Here is a 26,717-nt window from a genome sequence, read left to right as displayed (position 1 = left end):
AATTGCCATGTGCATTTGACACTTATGGTTTTTATTATACTAGAAAGGACACAGCCCAGACAAGGGGGTGTCTGAAGATATTCAACCATCCGAAATACAGCTTTGACAGACTGTACCAGTCCCTTTAGAACCAGCATCAAAGGACGTTTTGTTCCCTTTCAGGGTTACTTTTGAGTATATTTAGTTATTGACATTTTTGAAAGAGTTAAGTTTGTTGTATTCCACGTTCACTGCACTGTATTCTTGGTATTTTTGTTGTTTCTAGTTACCAACAGGCTTATGAAACCATGCTACCGAGGAGAAAGTAGTTCTGACTTCTGCAGGTCTACCACAGAGATAAAGAGAAAAACCCACAGAAGCATCCATACAGGATGGATACAGATAGAGACACAGACACACTCATACGCTCTGACATACACAAACATTCACACATATATACATATGCATTCCTTCTGAAGATGAAAGTGACAGGCTAGGCATGCCAAAGAACACCAGCACACCAAGGATAACCCATTTTCAGACCTCTGAGAGCTCTGCAGTGAAACTCTTTGAACAACCTTGGGTAAAACTTTCACAGGAAACTTAATAACAGTCTGGTTTAGGAGCTCAAATTCAGCTTATCGCCCTCTCCGTGGAGTTTTTAATATATTCAAATGCATGCTTACACTGCGGCACAGAGACCAAGGGATTACTGTATCCTAGACAAAAACGACTTAGAGACTTGGAGAGATTTGCACATTGTTTGGCATGCCATGGATGGTTGGATTACTGCCCGCGCCTTGATGAGCTTTCAGCCGACACCATGTATGTTTCAGACAGGGTCGCTCTGCATCTAGCTGACTCTTAAGATGTCTGACAGAGTAACTCTGGTGGAATGACGATAAAGACCAAAAGAGAGAATTGTCTTCATGTTACATGCCTGTAGCGCAGATGCCTTCTCACATCAGGCGTGATGACAATGTATAGAATTAGATAATAAGCAGAACATAACTCACTAATGATCTTATCCTGCAAAAATTGTTCCATCAGGCAGTTATGTTTTTTGTTTCCACTTGGCTTTATGCAACTTCACCAACTCATTGACTTTCAAACCTCTGACTGGCTGGTAATGATAGCTTATGCATTATTTGCACAGGATAGGTTACGCGGTTACACTCTAAAACAGAAATCAATCATCATAAACCACTTAGCAGGGGCTCCCTGGTGGTTCACAGCACCCCACGTTCCAGTCAGATTAACTCCTGAAACTAGATGTTATTTAACACTTATTTAAAGTTGTTGTTTAAAGTGGCAAAAGCTGAACATTTGATCCGTATACATTACTGTTATAAGTACTATTTTAACTAATTGTTTTAGATATTTCAACCATTTATCTAATATATTTGGCTTACCATTTCAAACATTTATGCTCACTTTTAAGCAAACATGGATGAGAAAGTCCTTAAAATGATCAGAAAAGTGATGCCAATAAATTTAGACTCATTATTTTTTCTTTTACTGCAGACGTACCATATATGTCACCTCCAAATTGTCCTGAGAGGTCACTGAACCAGCACCAGGACATTTCGTGTTATTGCTATTAACGGCACCAAAATGAAAACATACCTAATCTAAAATGTATCATGGACAACACTTATACGGTTTGAATTTCAAGGCTCTAAATCTCAAGGGGTTACAGTTTTTTTAATCCAGAAGTGGCTGGTGTGCTGTTGTGGTTTATGACTTCTAGTACTGAGTCAGAACCATTCAGTCTAGCTTTAAAAGGGCAGACCGAGGAGCCCATCAGCTCACAGCAAGGGGCATTAGCTACTAATCAGACTCCCAAGCGTGTTCATTACCTCCTGCTTTTAATTAAAGGGCCATTTTGGAGCCGCCTGATAACGAGCAGACTGGCTTACTCCATTTCCCTCCCTCTTCCTTTCAAATGGTGCTGTCCTTCGATCTCTTTTACTTCGCTTGAGAGGATTCATTTCAAAATGATGTATCCACTATTTAAAATAGAGAGTAGGACCCCTGTAAGAAAACTATTTCTCGCATGAAGGTAAAATTCACAATGGAATTATATTCAGGTTATGAGATTAATGATCTGAAGACTCACCAACTAGCACTTGAAGAAGGTGCAGTCAGTTTTTTTTTAAATAGCAATTGAATTATATTAGTCCCTCCTTTTTTCCCTCCACATTTTTGCCACCATTACTGTACCTGCCTCACATTTTCCAATCTCTTTTCCTCCTCTTTTCCCCTCTAAAAACTACAATTTTACACAAGCGCTTAGCCTCTTATACAACAACCTAATAGCGACATTTGCAATTTCACACGTAGGCCTTTTTATTGTCTGCATTATGGGCTTCATAAAACAAATTAAAATAAACATTAGATAAGGAAAGCATTCATCAATATAGACTTTGTGCACTGGAAGCAATATTTCCAGGTAATGCTTATCACGTTTTTTTGCTTTATTGAGCTATAAAACAAAAACAGTGTGGAAAATTGTGGATATTGAAACTGGAAATGTGTGGACACAACAGGACACATCAGAGTGCCTGAGCCAGCATCGTTCCAGAAATGTTCCCTCGCCAAATAATGTCTCGTTCCTGGAGATTAATTTGAAGGGGTTAATGTAGGTTAATGTGGCAGCCTATTGGAAGGCCCGCTCTCTCCCTGATCAGTATGCAAAGGTACTCAGGTCACACTCGTCCCACCAGTTTATGGAGTAAACCGGCCTGTGAGGGAGACTATGGCAAGTTTTTTACACGACTGAAAGTCAAAAGGGAAGAGAAGAAGAAGAAGAACAGATATTAACACATTTCCAACCCTTGTCCTAGATGTCCTCTGCCGTTTCTCTCCTTAGTTGTTTTTCTCAGTCCTTTTTTTATACAGCTCTTCTCAGGAGAGGACACGTGTCTGGTGTCTCATTTGGACAGTGGAGGACTTGGGACAGAGGTGCTATCCTGTGTCATGAAACATTAATGCCTGTTAAGGTCAGCCTGGCCGAATGGTTGCAGTTGGAAATGATTGTGAGCTAATTAACCGGTTTTTGTGAAGCACAGGGGAAACTTTGTCTGCTCCAGGGTTGAAGTTGTACCTAACGTTGTGATTAATCCCCATCACTGGTCTTAGGTGGGTTCTGTGTTTTCATACTTTCTAGGGCTGCAAGTAATGATTATTTTCATCACTGATTAATCTGTTGATTGATTCCTCAATTGATTTATTGGTTGCTTGGTCTGTAAAATGTCAAAAAACAATAGTGAATAATGTCAGTTAGTGTTTCATCTCACCTCAATACAGCATCTCAGTATCAGTTTAATAGAGAGAAGAGGAGTGTTATGTTATTGAAAGTCATACCTTCAGCATGTGTAAATATCTTGGTATACTGTAATACTTTGATACTGTCGCTTTACTCAGCAGTTGGCAAACAAAACTCTGCCACTTCGCTCGGTTCTTGAGTCGCTGCAGCATTTATCCACTGATTAACTGCAGCTTGAGCTTTACATTCACTGCTGTGTTCACAGTTAACTACTAATCGATTGCTAGCACATCTGCCTGCATAGCAACAACGTCTCTCTCTCTCTGGCTTGTGCAGTGAGCTATTCCTTAATGGAGCGAGGGTGCTCATAAATTATAACACCCAGTTACTAAAGCAAATGGATAAAAATCAGAAATTGTGTTTAAAAATTAAATTGGACCATATATCCACTTTTTTGTGCATGAGGTTTCTTAGTGGGCAATACTGTACTTTGATTTTTCAGAACCAGGTCCTGGAATTATTTTTTTGTCATGACTGTTGTTGTAGATTTTGTTTCAGAAGAGGATATGCACTAGGAAAGAAAAAAAAACACAGTTGTGCACATTAGAGAAGGCCACATCTGATAGTGTTCTTAGGTGACACCTTCATGCAGGATTTAGAGTGTCTGCACTTGTCTGTGAGGGAAAAGTGGTGAAAGTCAAACCTGTGATTAAAGTGGGATCATTTGTAGCGAATCAATCCAGACAGAAATTAGATTTCATGTTGCGATGGACTCCTCGCGCGGCCGGCCGCTCGCCTGACCTGAAGGGGATCCTGGCGGACTGAAGAACTGGCATGGCGAGTAATTATCGTGTTGCTGAAGAGGCGGCATTGATGGTGAGACCTGAAATAAAATGGCCAGACCACCTCTGAGGGAGCCGTTTCCATGGCGACCCAGTAGGAGGAGTAGAAAGGCAGAGCGAGGAAGCTGAGAGCGACTGCCTGTCTTTTCTCCCTCTCTCTGTCTCTTTCCATACATACAGACGCTACACAAAGCAGCTAATGTTTCGCTCTGTCGTTAGTGTGTAACGCTGCTCTGCCACTTCAAGTGAAGTCACATTGTCATCCTGTCAGCCTATCTCAATCTACATCGCCTCTCTCTATGATATAGATCAAATAAGGCACTTTACCTGGACTCGCCTCATCAGTGCACTTCTACGTTAAATCGGTCAGTGTCCCTGTTTTTCAGCGTACACTGTGTAAGAAAGTATTTGATGAAGGCAGAAGGGAACATGGGAGAAAGGTGAGAATGAGTAGGATGTACGGAGAGGGAAAGCTGCAGGCCCTTGGCAGCAGATCAGAGGACGTGGTGAAGAAAGACACACTGAGCTGACAGGGACACACAAACACACACACATAGACACAGTGCTGGCATATGCAGAGCAGGAAGGGCAACCATCCCACACTCTTACCCTTGCAGGCTCATAAACAGACAACAGTGTGTTTCATCCCCCTTTCATAATGGATAACCAAGTTGAGCTGAACATTAAACCTTCTTTTAGTTTTACTGTGGCTGTCTGATCTGATGAAGCAATCCCTTGTGCCATTAAAGTAGCGTGAGTGCCAGTGCAGAAACCTGGATTTGACGTGTGAGGAAGGAGCAGGGTTGGAGTGGGAAATGTTATTGCAGTTATTAAATCGACTCTTTCTGTCACAGATGTTTTATTGAATTAGACCCAATGCATTTCCAGAAGGTGCTGTTTGTTACTGCTTTACTTTTCAACTCAGATCTTATTATGTTTTCCACATATCTGTAGTATATTACAACCAGAAAGGCCATTTTCACTGCTTAAAATTTGAAATAGTAAAATAGTAAAATGTAGTTGAAGGTAGTTTTGAACCTAAACAGCTCATAATGTAACAATAAGTTTCCATCTTCATCGATTTGCAGTCACTTAGCTGTTAAGCTAATGTTAGCTAAGCATTAGCTTGCTAACTATAAAACTAGCCTCGACTTGTTGATTTATTGTGCAACTTCAAATATTAATGAAGTTTGAAGTTGTGGCCTCTCCGTCTGTATTTTTTGACCTGCTGCAATTTATTTTTGTTGACCAACACATAATTTTATTGGCACAGAAGAGAGGAGAATTAAATGTGAATAAATAGTGTTAGTGTTAGTAATGTCAGTTGATTCAGGAAATGATCTAATCTTTTGGCTCAAGTGATCAGTATTAAAGGCCCATAGCAAGGCAATATGAATAGCAAGCCTTTTTCTGATTTTATCGAGACTAAGTCATGTGACTTGAGTCCACACCCGATTGAACAGTGTGAGACTTAGAAGAGATGATGCAGGTTTTGTTGTTGTTTCTCAGATAAAGCTCTGAAAGGGTTTTGAGTCTCAGTTGACATGTGAAGATTGATAACAGATAAACTCTGCTACGGAAACACACGATTAAATCAGTGAAACTGTTTGTTGACGTGCGAGTGCTTAAAGCGGTTGAATTGTTCCTGGAAAATAAAGAGATATCAATTGAAGAATAAGATTTGAGAGCAGCTGAATATTTTGAGTGTGCACAGCATGGATGACAGAAAGGTACAGATGTCCCAAATGAGCTGAACATTTTGAACTTTGATTTCATTTAGGCGAGTCATTTCCTTTCTTGGCATGGGGACACAGTGACATCGTGTTCCATCTACTTTGATTTTATTGAGCAAAAGGAGGACAAGAGCACTGAATGTCAACTCTGTCTGCTTCCATGATAATTCACAGAAGCAGTAAATGAGTTACCCAGATTTATGAGCGGAAGGCAGGATGCAACCAACAAATATGAGCGTGCAACAGAAAGGCACTATTATTAACAGTTACACAAAGTGTAATGGCTATTGAGCAAGCAGCCCATGTCTGTTTATACCACATTGAACAAAGACAGCAAATTTTGTGATAATTAGGCTTGAAATAATATAGACTCCTCCTGAAGGCACTTGTTTTATTCAATGCATGCTTCACTAAGTAGTAGTTTGAATGTATGGCGCTGGTGTTAAGATCCCCCTGGTGCCGTTAGCTTCCGTATACAAGGTGCAAAGCTTTTAATTGCACCCAATGAAGCATATGACGTTACAGGTGTTTCCATCGCTGCAGGACAGGCGGGAGTATTATAGCTGCTGCATGTGTTTCTTTTTTATTTTTCTTGAACTGGGCTCACAGCTTGATGTTTCCTCACATATGCGCTCAGCCTGTTACACTTGGATGATCGCGCGGCCCACGTGTAGAAAGCAGGGACTCACTTTTCAGCAATCACGTAGCACCTCCTTTACTGTCTGACAGTCAGAAACATGGCCAGCCACCAAACTCCAATAGGTTCTACACTGTTATGTCTAATGGGGCGTGGCAAGGCACTGAAGTAAATAACATCTCCTGACTGCGCTCCAAGCACTTCTGGATACTGTTTTACCAGGCCATGTTCCCCTGGGGATTTCTTAAGTATCTGTCAAAGTGTCTGTTGGGTTTTACAGTTCATCCTTTAAGCTGTTAATTTACAAGTACATCTGTTATACATTCATCTGTTAGACTAAGTATCTTTTTATCTGTTGTGGTGTGAAACATTTTCTGCCGATCAGATATTTAAAAAAAAACACACACTGAAATTGTGCAATAGTTCTACTGATGGTAATCAAAAGTATTTCCTGAGGAACATGCTGTGAGCTTTTATGCTGTGTGACATGCTGTTAGTTGTATCAACACTCTTTGACGTTAAAGTATTGCTTGACTTAGAGATGCGATAGACGTGAAAATACTCAAGCATCAGACTTAAATGCATCTCATATCCAGCTAAGAGGTAAATAGAATGAGCTTATTCACAGTATGCGACTTAATTAATTGGTTTGTCATACTGAGCATTTTAAGGTCAGAATGGCTTTTTTCTGCTGTATACAGTTACAAGATACTGTGAGTGTGCAGTCATATAATAATTAAAGTGTGACATAAAGGATTGTTAAAAGCTTTATTACAGTATATTAATGGTATATGCTGCTGCACAGGAATCAGTTAAAGTTCAGATGATCATCATAAATATTTAAAGCATCAGTCTCACTGTCCTCTGTCCTCACTGTCAAAGGCGGCTTTGTATCATATAGATGGAGGTCAACCATGGGGACAAAAGGTCACACACTGCAGAAGTGCCAAGCCTGATAACGCCAAAACTTCACTAAAGTGCCCTTGTGCAAATCAGCGCTACCAACCGTTACCTCTGACCGGCCCGACATTATGACATCACTGCAGAGACGCGTATAATTGCCTCTGCATGTAAGAGTAATATGTGGGAAAAAAGATTTTTCCGCCCTTCTCTGAAGAATGGGTGAAGGGATTTTTGTCATGACTGACAAGCTTCCAGTTTTGGGGCCCCAGAGCCTGCGAGTTGGAAATTATTTCTGATGGGAAGATGATCAGAGGTGCGTTTGATGTTTGATGTCGAAGGCAGTTTGAGGGTTGAGTAAGTCAAACCAAGCGCACCTGTCTGCATTCTGATGAGGCAAAAGCTCTTCTCGCCTCTTCAGGGCACTGCAGTGGTGTCAGAAACTATTGCACATGAGATACTTTGCTCATATTTTTTTTTTTATTCAAGACCACGGCACAATCACTGTCAAGACGAACATTAAAGCTAAAGGGTGACAAAATACAATAAAATTTATATTAAAGAAAGAACATAAGAAGTGAACAAAAGGAAGACAATATATGTTTGTATCAAATATAATCTCAGGTTGTGGGACAGGTTGATTGTTTCTGTTGAAATGTGCGTCATCTGCTGCATCCCTGGTGTCTTGACACCCCTACCTGTCAAGAGAAAGTGCTGAAACATCAAAATCTCCTCTCTGTGTGTTCATATAGGGACGTAGCTGCAGGGATGCGAGCAGAAGTTTCTGAATAAAAAGCAAAACGGTGCTGCTCACTCACAAGTCAAGCTTGTTTATTTCAGAGAGCTGATACATCTCGTCCTCATTTCTGTAATCCATTATTAAAAAGCTGATAAACATACCTTTAGTCTCTTTGGCTGAGGTAACACTTTGTTCTTTGCCTGTAATTTTTTTTGTTTTACTTTAGTTGTATTGCTCTCTGAAAAAAGAACACGAATAGAAACATAAAGACAACAAAATAAATAGATGAAATAAAATAACAAGGTACCAGGGGCAATCCACAAGTTCAGAAAACAGTACTAAGTGTGGAAATACAATTTTTGAAGGGTCACTTCCTCAATTTTTAATGAGAAAACATAAATACTCTTTTATATTTAATACAATCATAACACTCCAAAAGTAAGTCTAATGCATATTTTCTGTCCTGTCCGTTACACATACAGTTTCTACAACAATTATTCTGTTTATAAAATGGAGAAGGAGAAAATCCTTATTATCATATATATTATAAAACTTACATCATCTGGTAATATATATATATATATATATATATATATATATATATATATATATATATATATATATATATGAATAAAAATAAATAAAACCAATCACCAGATTACAAAGTGTTACTATAGTAATAGTAATGTAATAATGCTAACAGGCTAATTGAAGATGGTGATGTGGTAAACTATGTACAACGTTTCACTATGATGCTTTTACGTCAGCGCGTTAAAGTGTTAAAGTCTTCATTAACTGAATATTCAGTCTATTGAATTGCTTTTCTGTGATATCAGCTGGTTATAAATAGTAAACCTGGCATGTATTTGTTGGAAAACGTTGCAGCTTTTCATTTGTAAGTGGTCTGATGCAGTCATAAAGAAAGATTAGTAGCATCAGTTGCGAGTTAGCCTTGTATCTCAATCGTTTTGCCTTTACTTCCTCGTTGTGAATCTCAGGAGTTGTCTCTCTTAGCCAGTAAGCTTTCCTCCCCGGACACTCATCCTTCAACCCTTCCCTCTACCGACAGAAAGCAGCAGACGCCGCCACCGCCTCTCCTGTTTCCTCTCCGAGCCAGGGTTTACAAATTCCCTCTGATTTACAAGGTCATAAAACTCACCTCCTCCTCCTCCGTCTCTCCTGCTTCAATCAACCTCTCCAGCTAAAGCAGTTATTTTATAACTCCCTAAGCACATGCTCCTGTACAAGGCTGCCGCAATCGATCTGCTTCCTGGTTTCAGATTGCATATTGCATGCGCTCAGAGATGTATACATTCACATAGGGAACAGATGAATACGCGCACGCCGCTCGCTGAACACCACGTGGGCTGTTCAAGGACATGGAGAGGAAAAACTCTCTTGTAATGTTATGAGTCTGCCTTCACGCCTGTTAGTGTTACAAAGTCATAACTTCTTTCTACTTCACAGGGTGCTGACAGCTGAGACAGGATTATGAATTGAAGTTGAAACAAAATCATTGCGCGAAGGAAAAGCAAAGAAAATCCACATTGGATCTAAAACTGGCAATGCACCTTGGAAACATGCCTCTCTTCCATGTTCTCTTTCACTTCTGTATTCCTCTTGGTCTTTGCCAGGACTCTTTTTTCAAACTGTTTCTATGTTGTCTTTTTTAAACACACTCACCTTTATTTAAAGTGTGTCTTTTGTGAATGTGAGAGAGACGTGCTCCAGGGAGCATCTGGCAAGTGATGTCCTCTGACCGTAAAAGCTTTGTGTGGCGTCTGCCTCCGAGGGTCATCGCGATCACGGTCCACTCTCCTGTACACACACATCCACTCAAGCGGACAAAATTACACACATCACACACATCCTGCTGCCTTAAGAGACTTTATCATGTCTTTCCTTTAGTAGTGTTTTCAGTCCCTCATCTTCAGGCGATCACAGTCACGTCACATGTGCAGCAGCTCGCCACAGTCCTACCCTAAAATGTTCATTATAATCCACATATTGGGGTTGACAGGTTATTGTCCTGTTCGATTATCAGCGCAAATATTCAGCTATCAGAATATTTTTTCTTTTTATCAGGTAAAATAAATGCCTACTTTGTCTCTGATGCAGCCACCTCTCTTTGTCTGTAGCCTCTATCAGTGTCCCATTCACAACACGATCTGATTGGTCACACATCACAACTAACAGCCTATCAATGCTGGAGGATACTGTGCCACAAACGGCCAAAGAGGAATGCATCCGCAGAGGCTCTGCCTGTGAAGCGATGATACTGCTGAAGCTGCAATAAACATCACAATCTTATAAGCTATTTCAGCGATGACAAGCGTTCTCAGTTTCCCCGGTTAGACCGATGCAAATGCCTAAAGTCATACCCACAGATATTTATGAGAGTGGAAGCTGTCTCCGGAGAGCCTGCTGAGAAACTTTACTTTCTGCCCCACAGCCTGGTGCTGAATTGGGACTACAAATTGAGGACAGGGACTTTGAGAGACGGATTCAAATTTCAATTTGAAGTTTTACTAGTTTTATTTATTTTAGTGTATTTACTTTATAAAAACTCGGTTTATTTATTTAACTTAACAGTTAACTTCATTAATAAATGCTGCTGGTAGCTTGTTGAAAACTTGTATTCTGCAGCCTTTAATTAAACAAATTCTTTAAGGCATTTAAACAAAGGTTTGTGTTGGAGTTTGTCAGTCTAAATATTGATATTAAGAGTTTCATTTTTACTGCAAATGTATTTTGATTTTATTCTCCTATATCTTGATGGTATCTTACAGTTGCATTAGTTCAATTCTCTCCACTTTCTGCATCAAAGCCATCATGAAAAACAGTAGTCATTCAAATTATTCATTAAATTCCATTTATTTTAACTATGCAGGGGTCTTTATTCATGCTGACAACACAACGGCTGTGAAACAATCAGAAAGTAAAATTTTATTTGCGTGATTCACCAGCTCTCTCACCACAAGCGCTCCCTCACCTTATTCAGTCTCTACCTTAATGGCCAACTCCCTCCCACCTTTTTTGTTTTCGCTGTTAAATTAATACTAAAAATGCAACTGCAGCAAGTAACTCACTTCACGGTGCATCACTGTGCATAAATTATATCCAACCACAAAAAAAGGAACATCCTGCAGTTAGTGTTGAAATATGTTGCAGGACGACGCTTTGCAAGTAGTTGCAAGTTTCAACTCGTCTCGTCACGTATGAAAATACTGTAAATGTGTCACCAGTATGATTTCTTACTGTAACACAATGTAGATCTCTCAGCTATGATTTTTTCATTTGCTTTTTTCTGATCTCAAGCACAATCCTCTATAGATTTGTTTAAAGTGTGTTTGTGTGTGTGTGTGTAGGTGTGCCTCTTCCTCAGGTAACCTTCATTTATAAATCCCTTCATACACACATAAATCCTAGCTCAGCCCTCCTGAGTGAAAAGATTACAGGATAGTGATTTCACCCTCTAATTAGGACTTCATCTCTCCTGCGCACACACACACACACACACACACATGCACACACACACACACACACACACACACACACACACACACACACACCAGGTTGCTTTAGTTACAGCAGGCTGGCTGGAGGCATCTGATAGCCAGGCCTCCAGGGACCCTGACGAGCGGCTACCTGAAATTTAAACCCGAAAAGGAAGCACTGAGGTAGACACACACATACACACTTAAACCCTCTCTCTCTCTCTCACACACACACACACATACAAACACAGAGTAGGAAATGTCCTGGAGGCAGAACAGTTTCAAAGGCAGGCTTGTGTGTAGGAGTTGTGTGTAAATTCGAAGCAGGTAGGTTGTAACAATAATGAGATCTTGCTGCCCCCTGAGTGTGGAAACCATTGGTAATCAATAATATTGTGTGTGAGCATTGCCTGTGAGGTATCTTGTCATTATGGAGAAAACGGTCAGCTTTCATCTATACTGCCTCCCTGAAGGGTTCGGCTTTAAGGATGTTCAACTGTGCTGTGTGTTGCTCCCGTATGGCTCGGTGTTTTCAGCAGGTACAGGACAAATTGAAAAAGACATATTTTGCGCCGCATTTCAGCTCAGTTATTTTGTGAGCAAATTTGGCTGGGTTATACGGCAGTCATGTCCTCGTTTTTGAAAATCAAAGACCTGCTGTGACAATCTCAGCGTGGGGACGATCAGAGGCCTTTTATTGTGGAAGTAATGTATCCATCCAAACTGATTAACATGACTCATATTTTTTTTAAAAGAAGCGCTTGTGTGGCTTCTATGAAAGTGAAACTTAGAAACTAAATAGATATTCAAACTCATTATAGGTTAGTCCAATAAACTGTTGACCTCCACGCCTTTATGAGATTTCATTAATACATTTTAACCCCAACTCACCCACACATTTGAGTCACTTGCGATATTTTACAGTATCCTTGATATCATTTTGAATTATTCTTCAGTAAACGCTGGACTGTTGTTTCTTGGACTGAGTTCACAACCCTTTAAACACATGAAAGAATGCAGAGGCAAAGTGCAATCACTGCAGTAAATTCAGAAATCCTCGGGGTGCCCTTGAAGATGAAAGGCAGATTAAAATTCGTAATAAAAACATCTATTTTTGAGGCACATCAATACTTTAAAAAGAGCGGTTTTGACCTCACAGGGTCTTTGTCAGGGTGGATATAATAAAAACCAGTGGATTACACCTACACTGGAGAGGCAGTATACTTACCTTGCAAGGCAGCTGGATTCGTGTCACTTGAAAATCCATCTAGCTGGGCTTCGAGTTCTGCACTTTTGGCAGAAGCAACAAGAGTTTACACCAACAAACCCTCGCCCCTTACACTTTTCCAGGCACACTCCTTACCGTAAACTATGTTTTGTATATTTTCTCCTCAATAGTAGGCACACAAGTTCTGAATGACACTGCCTCAATATGAAGGGCCGCCCTAAACTGCTTGAGCCTGCTTCTGGCATAATGCAAATTGAATCGAATTTGGATGCGTATTAGATAAAAATGTCAAATTAGGAAGTGCTGATCAAGGTTTCGAGTGCCTGGTGCATTGCATGCGAAATGTTGTGTGTTCAAATCTGGACTGGTGACGCTCCTCCGTCAGTCAATACTGAATAAACTGTTGTGATTTTCCCCGAAGACGGTCTGAAATCTGAAGGAGGTAGGCCAGACATACCTGCCAGAGCAAATGAAACATGAGCTCCCTGATTTGTGTGGTTCCTGGATTCGCCCCAGACGATAAACTGTTGATAAATCTCAATCCCAAGCCGCTGTATAACCCTGATGACATCACTGTGATCATCAGGTTTGCTTTATCAGACCACTGAAGCATTGAAACACACCCGCTGACAAGTAAACTTATCTTGATGTGAAACAGTAGGCGGAGGGCCCCTTTAGAAATGACAATTAAATGAAACGTGTCTTCATTTCCTAGTTTTACTTCTGACCTCGTCCACTATAACATCTGCTGGGTGACATTCCTGTGAGACTGAAGTAGGCTAGACATGACTTTTCAGATAAAGGAAACAGGTTTTATTGGCACGCTTTGAATGCTTTATTGTCTTTTGGATCAAGGACATAGCGGATCAGGTAGACTTTAATAACAATAGCAGGGTATTGTGTGCGCTGATGCTCCTCATACAGGGTTATTTTTAGCTCGGCCTGCCATTGTGGCCAGATGGTCAGTCAGGTAGCTCGAACAAAAGTTCACCGGGCCGCCTAACAAAGTAATGATACTGTACTGATCCCCTTTCAGAAAAATAGAATTCAAAACCGTTCATTCAAGGATGATTTTTCTGGATTACACCAGTTTAACCTAAATGGTTTTAATTTTCTAAAAGTAGTAGTGTAGTAGTGTAGTGTAGTAGTGTTATGTGGCTCTTTCTTAAGAAAGAATAGTGAGTGTAAAAATTGAGTGTATATATCTGTTTGTTTCAGGACAAAAAGAAATACCTGGACACCATCCACAGCTACATGGAGGTCCACGGCACCGTCCATGGCACCAGCACCGTGCACCTCCCGAGCTACGTCAAGAACCACGGCATCCTGAGCGGCCGAGACCTGCAGTTCCTCCTCCGAGAAACCAAGGTGAGTCTGCCCTGCTGTAAATGGCCTCACGCTGAAAAAAACGACCCTGCAGGGAAATAAAAGTGTGAGTGTACACTGCTTATTAGACAGCAATGAAAACCACAAAACAACCACAAAGACGTTTTCTTTAAAAATGACCAAGAAACTGCAGAATATTGAGGACACACTATCATTTTCACAAACCGTGGCCTTTTATTATGTACCGAGGCTGTGGATGCTGCTCTGAACATTACTATGAGGCACTTAGCTTGAAAAGGTTTTTTTGAATGAACTGGAATAAATAGGATCACTCAGATATAACAGTTACAAAAGACTTTACCTGTTACCTGCTGAGGAATTCATTTTTTATCATATTAAAAATGAAAAGATGCCTCACTTGCAGTCGTAACTTTTAAGCACATTCCAGTGCTAAAATGTAACTTAGAGTAAAAGACAAGTAAAAATGCGATTCTGAAAAGAGATGTTGGGTATTGTTGTGGGTAAACAGAGGTCCTCTTCTGAAAGGACCTTGATCCGAGTGGCTGTAGCAGCACAGCGCTGAAGCACTTCTCCATTCATGTCATGACTCGTCCCTTCCTCTCACGACTCAAACCACTCTCATTCACAAAGACAAGGACACAGCCACAGAGACTGCAGCCACACTGGATTGTACAGCGTGGAGCGAGCTCTCAGGATGTGTATTCAGTTCTTAAGCATGAAAAGCTTTGTGCACTGAAGGCTTCAGAGTTAACAGCATGTCGCCTTAAACCGGTTTAATCAAATATATGCCACACAAAAGTGAGGGCTGTTAGAGCAAAAACAAGACATCCAAACAGAGTTAGGTATCAATAATGTCAGAAACAGCTCTGTTTTATTTTTATGCAGATTTATCTCAGGGTGTACAATTAACAGTTTACGATAATTATGAAAATTCCTGCCTTCCTACAACTGATGAAGCTAGCTAGCTAATATCGCAAAAATTAGCTCCATAAGATGATTGAAAAAGCCTCATCTGGCTGAATTTTTAATGTTAAAAAGTTGTCATGTTAAAGGGGTCTTAATGGCTACATGTTATTGCGCTGAAAGACTGAAGTTAGCTCTTTAAGTTGGTTGAAAACAGCTGGCTTCATAGTGATCCATGCCGCCTCATTTTTTAATTAGAGCCATGTTAACATAACCTCATCTGGCTTTTTAGCCTCTTATAAACTGTATTTTATAACTGCGTTATCACATTTAATGTTCTTAGAGAAAAGGCTTTCAGGATGAGAACTAACTGATGTGTTTGGCTAACATAAAGGCTCTCTTGGGCACAGTTAGCTGAAGTTCACCAAATCCAATTAAGAGTAAGACAGCGCTGTTAACTTTAGCTAAAACTCTGATCACGTCAAAGAATTTCTATCACACACTGAGGAAATACAACACAGCGTATGTGCTAGATGTGAACATGGCTTTTTTTTTTTTTACCTAAGCTGTAATCCTACAAACTAATGTAGTTATTTAATGATGTGCCGCTTTGCCTTGGAAGTAGGTTGCTGCTGTAGGCTTTGTGTCAGTTAGTCACACATGCTAATATTTGAAGATGTTGGAGCAGAAAGGCTATAAAAAGACATCACTCTCTGAACTGCTCAAATCTTATGAAATCTCAAATCTTATTAGAGCCTCATGCACCACTGACAGAGCCGCTGTGCCTAGTTATAGTTGCTAAGCTAAGATCGGACAGTTGCTGTTTCAAGGAAAGGATTTAACTATCAATTAAATCACAGGACCTACTTTTCTTTTATGCTCACAACAGCGGGGAAAGCAGTGAATTTCCACTAAATTTTATGGAGCTGCCCTACCCATTGCCATCGGGGAATGGAATTAAGATTACAGGGTCCTTAAAAACAATGTCTGCTGAAGGTGAAAACCATCATTAGTGCAGCTGGCATCAAAAGACAGAGTCTGTATTTTGGCTCCAGTCATCATCCTTTCCAGAACAATAAGGTGGAAGAGAGCTTCGATTTCTGTAACCTCTGAAACCAGACGCTTTCCTATCAGGGAGGCAGACAGAGAGAGGAGAGAGATATCAGACAAGAGCTGGAGCAGGGATAAAAAAAAACGAGAAAGGGAGCCATAGATCATGATTCAGACTTTTATAGAAAAAAAAGATGGATTGAGATTTAAACCCCCTTTTGTACCAAAAAGATTCTGAGCATTATTTCAGTCAGAAAGAGATTCTTGGCCGGCAAATCCAGCTCTGTTCTGAGCACCTACAGCCAGGAAGCCAGTGATGTTGGAGGCATGTAGAGAGGAGAACAAAGGTGTGTTCAGCAGTAGAGCAGATCACTGAAGTGTTAAAAGAGAAAACAGCACTCACAATCGGTGCCAGAGTGAATTTTGGTTTTCCTCGATTCGTGGATGCAGCATAAGCCTCCATATCCTCTCATTACACGTGGTTCTGCATGCAAACCCATAGGGGAACGGCCCATTAAATCCCACAAAACCCCAACATTTCAGCCGCAGTGTTGTTTAAGCACTCACGAGGAGAACGGGAGGTGTTGCAGGCGCAGTTTTTCCTCGTGCTGCTTAAACAACACATTCTCTGTTAACCTGCAATCAGACTGCCTGAGCTAATTGGCCTCGGGGGGGTTTAACTGTTGACAGAGGTATTGTAAAAATACCTCTGTGAAAAGACGTGTCGCCGTTGACGACTGACATTTGATTTTTTCTCTCAAACAAAAATTTCCTGAAATAAACTCTGACGTGCTGCTCTGTATCGGGGGAAGAGTGTCAGTGATCAAACCGCTGCAGTGAGGCAGAGCTTTACTGCGTCATGTTGCAGGCTGACAGAGTCAGAGGTCTTTGATTCTTCTGACTTTGCGTCTCTTTCACTTCGTATGTCTGTCTAACTCTGCTTAATTGCCTTCTACTGTCTGTCTCCGGTTTGTCTTACATGTGTTTTGTATTTTCTTTCACTTTCTCACTCCTGCACACACACACTGCATCGTATATTAACCATAGAACTGCATGGAACAGAAGGAAGAATCCCAACTTCAGCTCTTCCTTTGTCTCATGCGTCATTATTGTCATTATACTCCGTATAATAGAAAACAAACACGTCCCATGACAGGTGCTGGAATTAGAAAATTCCAAGAAAAAAAAAACAGCCTAATTAACTCACTGGCTCATTAAACTCCGCGACCGCTATGTTTTATGAGATGTGGCACGGGCTCCAAATATCTTGTGTGGGAGCGCAACAGCGAGCTGGTTCGTCTTTGTTCTTCATCATTTGCATTACAGCCCTCAGTCGGGTCACCTCATAAACTTAAATTTACATGTGAGTCACAGATATACATAGCAGAGGCTCCTCTTTCTGTGTAATCTTCATCACCATGTGTGCTCCTCACCTTTTGTGTGTGTTGCCTGTTTTTTCTGTCAGTTGTGATAACTGTCCTTATCTGTGTGCAGCTGAGACAATCACACATACAAATGCTTTTGTGAACTAACTGATAATTGAAGCCCTGCAGGTGAATGATTATAGGAAAACTTTATAAGTAATATAAAACACTGTCGAGAGTTTTCACACTAATAGACTGTACTCTTTGTCAGTATGCAGTACTGTTTTTATTTATTTATTAATTTTTCAACATTTTGCACAAGAATTTGTGTGCGGTGCCTAAGGACTTTGAGGGCGTCATAATCGACCCTTTCTAATGACGGTCGAGACCCGGTGGAACCTCTGTCATTACTCTCCTTTCCTGTTTCCTGTACTTAGATGTGCCGTGCTGAAGGTTTTGCTAACAATTAGCTATCAAATGTTACTAGCTAGCTACTGATTGATGTGGATTAGTTAGCTAGTTAGCTAGAAATTTGCTAAAATTGCCTCACTTAATATGTGACAATATATATGTGTCTTTTAAGGTCCCTCAGCACCGTCTTCCAGCACATAGCGTATATAAGTACAGGAAACAGGAAAGGAGAAAGCTGACCGAGGCTCCGCTGAGTGCTCAAGCGGGGCAGGACTTACTAAGGGTCAATTTAACACTTTAGAGGAGCCCATTCTGCATAATGAGTACTTTTCATACTTTAAGAACATTTTGAAATATGTGCAGCCACTCAGATAAAATCTTGAATGCAGGACTTACACTTGCTTAAGTAAATGATCTGAGTACTTCTTCTATATTACACATTTTTACATAAATATACTAAATTCCTCTAGTATGTCATCCTTCTTCCTGGATGTTATTGCACTTGCGTATGCCAGTGTGTTAGGATCAGGAAATGAATTAAGACGAAGACAGGGAGGACAAATCAATAGAACTGCAGCTCTGATGTGTAGCGTTGGATCTTACAAGCAGAATGTCCTTGAACATGAATTCTCTACACTAATGAAGAGCTTTCAGGTAAAAACCACACCGTCTTCAACAGGCACATGGGAGACGCAGGCACCATTTATTCGTTTCTACTTTTGAGTCCTTCGGCCTGTATGGGTTCTTTTCTTCTCCACCACAGAAGCTCTGTCTCTCCGTGACTCTCGGTGTCTCCTCTCTCCATCCCCTCCCCTCCTCACTCCCTATAAATAGTGGGTGACTGTTTCTCAGCATTGAGGAGCCTTTGCATGCACACATAACATACACACACAGAGAAGAAGACGTGTGCTTTGCTGCCACCTGTTGGCTGAAGTCTGTTGCTGACAGCTGAGGTTATTCAAGCCCGTGCAGAGATACTTCATGGTACAGCAGCACTGCGTTGTGCGTTAAAGAAAGAAAGTAGTGGCCTGTCACACTTTGTGGTCTTTCTCACACACAGACTCGTCATTGTTGCCAGACTCCGCTGACCCTCCAGTAAATGAGCCACTCGCCCATTTCCACCACCTCCTCCACCCTGTGTTTCTGTCTCATGCTCATGTTGAGAAGCTGCTGCCACCTCACAAATATTTGCTCTTCACATCCAGGAGGAGTGAACTTATTATTAGAGCTCCCCCCTCTAATTCTCTATACATACAGTATTTACTTTAAATATTTGAGCACCACTGTGGGAGGTTTTTTGAATACAGACACAACATGAAGAGGAACTATTTGATTACGAAGCACCACAGTTGCTTGTTTTAATTAACATTTTAAAGGATAGGTTCACATTTTTTCAAGTCTGTCTTAAAACACAGACATAATCCCCAGCAGATTTGTAAAATGAGTGACAGTAAATATGAAGCCACTCCTTTAACTGTAAGAAAAGCAGGATTGTGGCCAAAGGGTCATCGGTTTGATCCCTGGACCCGCAAGATAAATCTGGGTGGGGAAAGTAAAAGAGCAGCACCTGCCCTTCTCCCTCATTCCAGCAAGGCGCCTAACTAAGGCTGCAACAATTTATTACCCAACAACCCAAAGATATTCAATGCATGCATTCAACGCATATTTAATGCATGACTAAACCAGAAAATATTCACATTTGAGAAGCTGAATTGAGCGAATCAGAGAATTTGGACATTTCTTCTTGGCTTTAAATGACACAAAAATATCAATTAAAGCAATATACACATACCAAAGTGTTTATCAAACAAACTTGCTGTAAATGACGGATGATTTTGTTGCAAGTAAACATCCCTTGTCTGTTTGGTTTTAAAGAGTCACAACAAATAAAATCAACAAAACAAAAATAGATCAGATCACGGCTGTTTTGAGATTTAATGATAGAGCTCAGGAGGTGTGTACATATTGGTTTAAATGAGTCATTTCCGATTTGTAAAATGGTCTTATTGTCGACATCTTTGTGCATTACTCTAATTGTTCCCGTCGGGCTGCTGAGGTTCATTGTGTTTCCATCTGCAAATTATCCACAGCACTCCCTCTTTACCAAACTTCCAGCGGCCTTTGGGAGGAATAAACATTAGAGAGGTGTCTTCACATTATTCTGCTTGTTTTTCCTGCGTGGTTTTATAGAGAAAATGTGCTGCCTCGACTGTATTTTGTGCTGATAACATGGGAGGTTTGCTTCAACAAGGGCTAACTGCTGCTATCAGCACACAACAGAAACTCTTCAACACAGCCAGTGAACTTTTCCACCTCCCATCTCTCCTCTAAGTGGCGTTTTTGTTTTTCTGGTTATTTCATTAGCTGCAAACTGTTGGCTCCCACAAGCCGCCTCCTTCCTGAACTTAGATTAGCAGCAGTTTTTGCACAGATGTACTCCTGTAATTCATGATTATCCTTACAGTTAAGCTCTACTTTCATTTTGTTTAGAAAAAAAAAAAAGCATATGGAGGCTGATCAGTTTGGTTTTCTCTCCTCTGCAGCTGTTCGTGGGTCTGTCCTTCCCCTACGAGGGTCCCGCCCCCCTGGAGGCCATCGCCAACGGCTGTGCTTTCCTCAACCCCAAATTCAACCCGCCAAAGAGCAGCAAGAACACCGACTTCTTCAAGGGCAAACCCACGCTGAGAGAGGTGAGAGGAAGAGGACGCCATCACTCTGCAGGCTCAAGATGTGACGTTCAGAAGGCGTGTTTGTTTTTGCTAACCTCTGCTCCCTCTGCAGCTGACCTCCCAACATCCGTACGCCGAGGTGTACATCGGTCAACCCCACGTGTGGACAGTGGACATCGAGAACTCTGCTGAGGTGGAGAGGGCCATCCGCTCCATCCTCAGCCAGAAGGTAAACACAAAAGAAGACGCACGAGATAATTGTTAGAATATTTTGATAGAGATTCAGTCCATTAATCAGCGTGACACATTTCCAAGTTAAACAGGATGGGCAGGTGGGACAGGATGCTTGGAGATATTTGATTTGACAATTGAAAAGTGGGCGTGTCATAATGAAACGTACCGTGCTCTTGCCAGCAAGCTAACTGATTAATGTTAGCTCTGTGCTGCTAAAAGCTGAAGATTGATGAATAGATGTCATGATATTATTGTTTAAAATTGGTTGGTTCAAGCCAACATAAACACACCTCATATTTTTGATTGGACTTTTATATTTAAAAGTACAAAGGCATTTTTATCTAGACATAAAGAAAAAAAAATGCCTTGTGATTTCTTTGTTTGGTAGCAACCTTTTATTAGTTAATGTTGACAGAACAAACAATGAGAACTGTAGTAGAATAATAACACAAATAATTAATGTTGGAGGTCCATGAAATCATTGTGGCCAGGCAGAGATACATTAACATATACTGTATACTCTCAATTATACATAATCCATTAATCCATAATACATTTACTGCTGTCGAGCTGCAACGTATGACTATAACTATCGATTAATCTGCTGATTACATCATTGTTTGGTCTATAAAATGTCAGAAAACAGTGAACAATGGCGGCCACAGTTTCCTCAAACTCAGAGATATTGAATATATTATCATCTGTGACAGCGAAAAGCCACAAATCATCAGAGCTGAGGAGCTGGAACGAGGAAATGTTAGGCAGCTTTGTGAGAAGAAGGAATCGATGATCAAAATCAGATACACTGACACAAACTCTTGGACGACCAGAGACAGAGGATGATTGAGGCTGAGTGAAAGCGCAGGGAGAAGAAAGGGAGATCCTGTTCCGTCTTCACATCCGGGCCCATGCATATTTAAATCCCGGGCTCGGGACCTCGTGTTGCGTTGTGCTCCACCGAGCGGGTCGGAACAATGGCTTTGTTCACCGGACAAGCCTGCCGAGCCTCATATGCTTTGTGATCCGTGGCGAGCCGCAGCCTACCAGGCTCCAGCTTGGCTCGCGCTCCCTCCCTCTCCTCCTCCTCCTCCTCGTCTTCCTCCCCGCACACAAAGACACAGAGAGAGCAGCGAGCGACTTAGTGCTACAACAAAGGCTTCGGTTGTTGGTCCTCCCTGCTTGAGGTTTTCCTCAGTGGACGTCCACAGGACTCCAAAGACAGGAGTGCAAAGATGTTTCACCAAACACAGTGAAACAAACTCACGCAGAGTGTTTGACCTGTCTGTGTTTTGTGTTTGTGTGATCAGATTGAGCCCTACCTGCCCTACGAGTTCACCTGTGAGGGGATGCTGCAGAGAGTCAACGCCTTCATTGAGAACCAGGTACTTCCTCTGCATCTCTCAGCTCTGCAGAAACTTAAATGGCGTCTTCAGGGCCGTAAAGATTTGAACGCCAAACATGTCAGCTGTTTCTGTTGAGTCACTTGCATAGATTAATAACCCCGTCACAACACACTGATGTCACAGTCAAATCTGCCTCATATACAGGACATATAGAATATCAAAATGTCATTTATACAAGTATGTGTTAGTACTAAAGCAACAACAAGGGTTAAAAATACTGTGGGGAAAATATCAAGTTAAGATTTATAATAAATGAATGTGTAAACAGATGAATATTAATTATAACTAGAAAAGCAATTTCTGAAGGAGTTGCGGGTGTGAATGCCGCAAGCTGAAGCCAAACTGCAATGCTGCCCTGAATAAAATGAAGTCTGAAAGATTTAAATGTTTGTTGAAAGGCTGACGCCACACTGAATAGCTGCCATGAAAATAAATTAATATTTAAATTTAGTAAAATATTTGAATTCTGGTTAAAATGCACACCCATTATAAAGTCTGAGAAGAGATGAAAATTTCATGTTTTTTAAACTGCTGTTGTGGAAAAACTAAAAGAGATACTGAAAATCTGAATTGGTGACTGAAAGTCCACAGGATTGTAAGCGTTTGAGAGTTGGAATGGAGTTTCTGCGTGAATGTATGAATTCATGGCGACAGGGTGAAGTCGAGTGAGTTTGAAGGATTTTCTCATTGACTTCCATTATAACCAAGTTTCAGAAAACGGTGAATAATTTTGAATGAACTATAAACTTGCTTGCAGCGTTCAAACCCAATAATGTAAGAAGAATAAGACCTGATCTTCTCCATACAATGGCTTTGATATGATCTTTCCAAGAAAACCCTCCTGGCTGTAAACCTTTTTTGTCAGTGACATTATTTCATATTATCTTGTTAGCAGCCTGGGGATTTGTAATTTTAATTCCGTTAATTCTTAGAATAGGTGTTGCATGAATGATTTTTAATTATTTGTGTCACAGCAGATAGAAAACCTTTGCTCACAGACAGAAAGTCGAGCTTTTTCTTCGTCAGCGATATGGCAGCTGTTTGAGAGCTTGTCTGTGCCGCAGAAGTGTTGAATTTCTGTCATGTCGTCAGGACTTCTGCCACGGTCAGGTGATGTGGCCCCCCCTCAGCGCCCTGCAGGTCAAACTGGCCGACCCGGGACGCTCCTGTAAGCAGGTGTGTCAGGAGGAGCAGCTCATCTGTGAGCCGTCCTTCTTCCAACACCTCAACAAGGACAAGGACCTGGCCAGGTAGGACGGACACACACACACACACACACACACACACACACACACCACTGACACTCTCTTGAGTTGTTGTTGTTGTTATGTTGAAAGCGTCCATTAGGTGGCAGCACTGCACCAGTTTTGAATTCATATGTTGTCATCCAGAGGGGTGAATTTTTTATGAAGTGTTATAAGCTGCAGTGTCACATCATGACCACTAGAGGGCTCAGTTTGCTCACTGGATGAATGAATGATGCAGAGGAACATGTCTTCTCTTCTCATTCACTTTTAAACATTTATTGATGAAGAATTTTTATAAACAATAATTGAATCCACTCAGTTTTCCCTGGTATCTGTCTTTTTTTTTTAATTTTCATGCATCCAGATTAGTCAGTTGACATTAAATTTCATCCTACACGGTATTAAAAAGGTCTTTAAAAGTCTAAATGTAACCCCGTCTCTCCCTCTCTGTCTTTGTGTCAGGTTCGGTGTGGACTGTCAGACGGTGGAGTCGAGCGCCGACACGGTGGTCCCGGCCTACAGCGAGGCTCGCCGCCACTGCATCTTCCAGTCCGACCTGCTGCTGTTCAGCTGCGCGGGCGCCCACCAGTCACTGCATCGCGTCTGCCCCTGCCGCGACTACATGAAGGGCCAGGTGGCGCTGTGCAAGGACTGCCTATAGCAGCAACACACGGGCTGATGGGAGGAGGGGGGCGCTGACGGAGGATTGGGCGGAGGTTTTGGGGGTCTAAATGACGTCAGAGTGTTGTCAATCAAACACAAGACTTTTTTTGTTTTTGTGGGAAGCTGTCTGGTCAGAGAAACATTCACAGGACGCGTACGTTCATCATATTTATTGTTTTTTCAGCTGCCGGACGTGAGAGCAGCCGACCCGAGCATCCGTCACCCCTCTGATTCACCAGCGGTGGCGCTGCAGGTCCTGGAAGCCGTGTAAACTTACTTGAATCAACAAAGGGAGTCGTGTTCGACTTTAAACTCGCAGCAGATGAGTTTCCTCTCTGCTGCCGCCTTGGTAGACTGCACATATCAGAGACTGCCAGCCTGTTTGTCAGCAGGTTCAGGGCAGCGAGGGACCAAGGAGACTCAAACAAACGCCCACCTTCCTGACAGCTGCCCCGCCCCCCCCTCCACTTCTACCCCTCCATCCACCTCCCCCTGGTCTAATCTGAAACTGTTTATTCTTTAGGTAGGTTTGCACTGGACTGGCATGCCTGAAGGCCACGCACACACACACACACACACACAAACATACACACACATAGACACACACAAACACACGGGGTGGGGGGGCTGTCCCCGGCCTAATGGACAGGCTCAAGAAGAACCCAGTTTTACACTGTAACCGACTCTCTTCTGGACAGAAGTGACGAGAGCGGACATGTAACGTAGATGTCTAGATTTTTATTCTGGAAGTTTAATCATTTCCTGACACAGACTTAAAGGGATAGTTCAGATTATTTGAGGTGGGACTGTGTGAGGTACTTAACCATAGTCAGTGTACGAGCTGCTATAGATCTGGTCTGCCGCTGCCTCGATCTGTCAGTTTGTTTGCGTCATCTTCTGACTTAAAAGGATAGTTTGGATTCACAGAGCAAACTAACAGATCCAGGCAGTAACTCCTGTGTTCTGTGAGGTAAAATGGGAAAAGGAGATCTAGATTTTTTTTCTTTAGGTGGCTAAAAAAATATTTTTTCACTGACTACAAAAACTACCTGATACAGCCCCTCTTCAAATAATCCAAACTGTCCATTAAAGTGGTCTTCATCCCCCTTTTAAGGACAGACAAGTGCAGTTTCATATGTTCGCGTTTAAGTTGCACTCTTGTTTTAAACGACGAGAGGCGTTTTATTTAAAGCTATAGAGAAGATCGAGTGTGTGTGTTTCTACAAGAGGCCAGTAGAGAATCTGTTTTTGTTGGACTGTTTCAGCAGCAACCCATCCGGTACTACGCACACACACACACCAAGAGGTGAGGATCAGGGAGGGAAGGGGTGAGGGTCGTTCTCTGTAGCTAAAGCTGTCGCGTACGGGAGTCGCCGTGTCGTAGGATTGTCGTGACGTTGTATCGTAGATGATAGGCCGTCGTCAGTAGCAGTGGTAACACCTAGACGCATCGCAGCACGAAAAGCCCGCAGAGCAACATGAAAAACCTTCCCGAGACGTCTGTGTGTGTCTTCGCAAAGTCAGACCCGTCGGAAAATACAAAAACACAGATCCACACTCATCTCCCAGCTGTAAATCCTCTCAAGCAAACTGTAAGCAACAAAAACATGCCAACGAAGCGTCCGCGTGACGCTAAAAAAAACCTCGCATCTCCTCATTTTCTTTGGATAATCATTAGGATCTTAATTTGCCTGCAGATTTGCGAAGAAAAAAAAAGCTAAGGCAAAAATAAAATTCGTAGTTCTTGTGGTGAATGGAAAAAAATGCACTACGTTAATCTATTTGCAGAGGTTTAACAAGATATTAGTAACACTGTATATTGTTCATATGGGTTTTAAAAGTTTTTCTTTTTTATTTATTTTGTATACAGATCTTTATCTCTGTGTTTTGCTGGAAATCTTTGTTTTATTTTATTTATAGGAGGGGTGTCTTTATTTTCTTTTTTTTTCTAGATTTTTATTTATGGAGAGTAATTTAAAAAAAGACAAAAACAAAAAATAAGCGTGCTTATCTTCAAGTGTGTGACTGAAGAGACGGGGAGGCTTTGACTGCTTCTGTTCAGCCTGCAGCAGTGATGTGAGGAGAAAAACTCCTGTTTTTAAGAGGCCAAAAGGACAAAAATTTAACAAACGTTGGAGGGAAATAAGACTGAGTTATTCCCTAATTTAGAGTCCCAAAGTTCTGAACAAGAATCAGGACAGAAAGGATATTTTTGCAAGCACATAATCTGAGCTATTAAATTATCCACCTGCTATTTATGTTCTATATTTTGTTAAGTAATTATGAAGCAAAGAATAATTTAATGTAGGAGTGGGCGATATGGCAAAAATATCATATCACGATTTTTTAATTAGAAAATCACGATTTCGATTTTATCACGATCTTACATGTATTTATATTATGTATTATGCTATGTATTTAGATTTACATTTACTGTTTTTACTTTACTTTCTACCTTTGTTTTCAAGCACAAAGGTAAAAGTAAAGGTAGTAATGTCTGCAAAAACCACAAACAGAAGATGTTACTAACTCTTTTAACTGAAACAGTCACCAGAATATTTTGTTAACATGTTAAAATCACAACATTTTTCTTCTGGAGCAGG

The 26,717-nt window shown here is 41.2% G+C and overlaps 1 protein-coding gene across 2 annotated transcripts in view; it reads left to right on the top strand.

The window, feature by feature from the left end:
• The window catches only part of mgat5 (alpha-1,6-mannosylglycoprotein 6-beta-N-acetylglucosaminyltransferase), a 103,457-nt gene extending 77,553 nt beyond the window's left edge, over positions 1–25,904 (top strand). For both annotated transcript variants that reach the window (XM_084713618.1, XM_084713617.1), the window contains exons 12-17: positions 14,042–14,191; positions 20,442–20,588; positions 20,680–20,796; positions 22,109–22,183; positions 23,297–23,454; positions 23,914–25,904. In XM_084713618.1, coding sequence (XP_084569744.1) covers positions 14,042–14,191; positions 20,442–20,588; positions 20,680–20,796; positions 22,109–22,183; positions 23,297–23,454; positions 23,914–24,112 — 846 coding nt within the window. In that variant the 3' untranslated portion in view covers positions 24,113–25,904. The remainder of the gene's footprint in view (positions 1–14,041; positions 14,192–20,441; positions 20,589–20,679; positions 20,797–22,108; positions 22,184–23,296; positions 23,455–23,913) is intronic.
• The last annotated feature ends 813 nt before the right edge of the window (positions 25,905–26,717 follow it).

Source organism: Lutjanus erythropterus, chromosome 24 (assembly GCF_056507025.1).
Source record: "Lutjanus erythropterus isolate fLutEry1 chromosome 24, fLutEry1.hap2, whole genome shotgun sequence".
Lineage (NCBI taxonomy): Eukaryota > Metazoa > Chordata > Actinopteri > Lutjaniformes > Lutjanidae > Lutjanus > Lutjanus erythropterus.
This window is presented reverse-complemented; position numbering and strand designations above follow the sequence as displayed.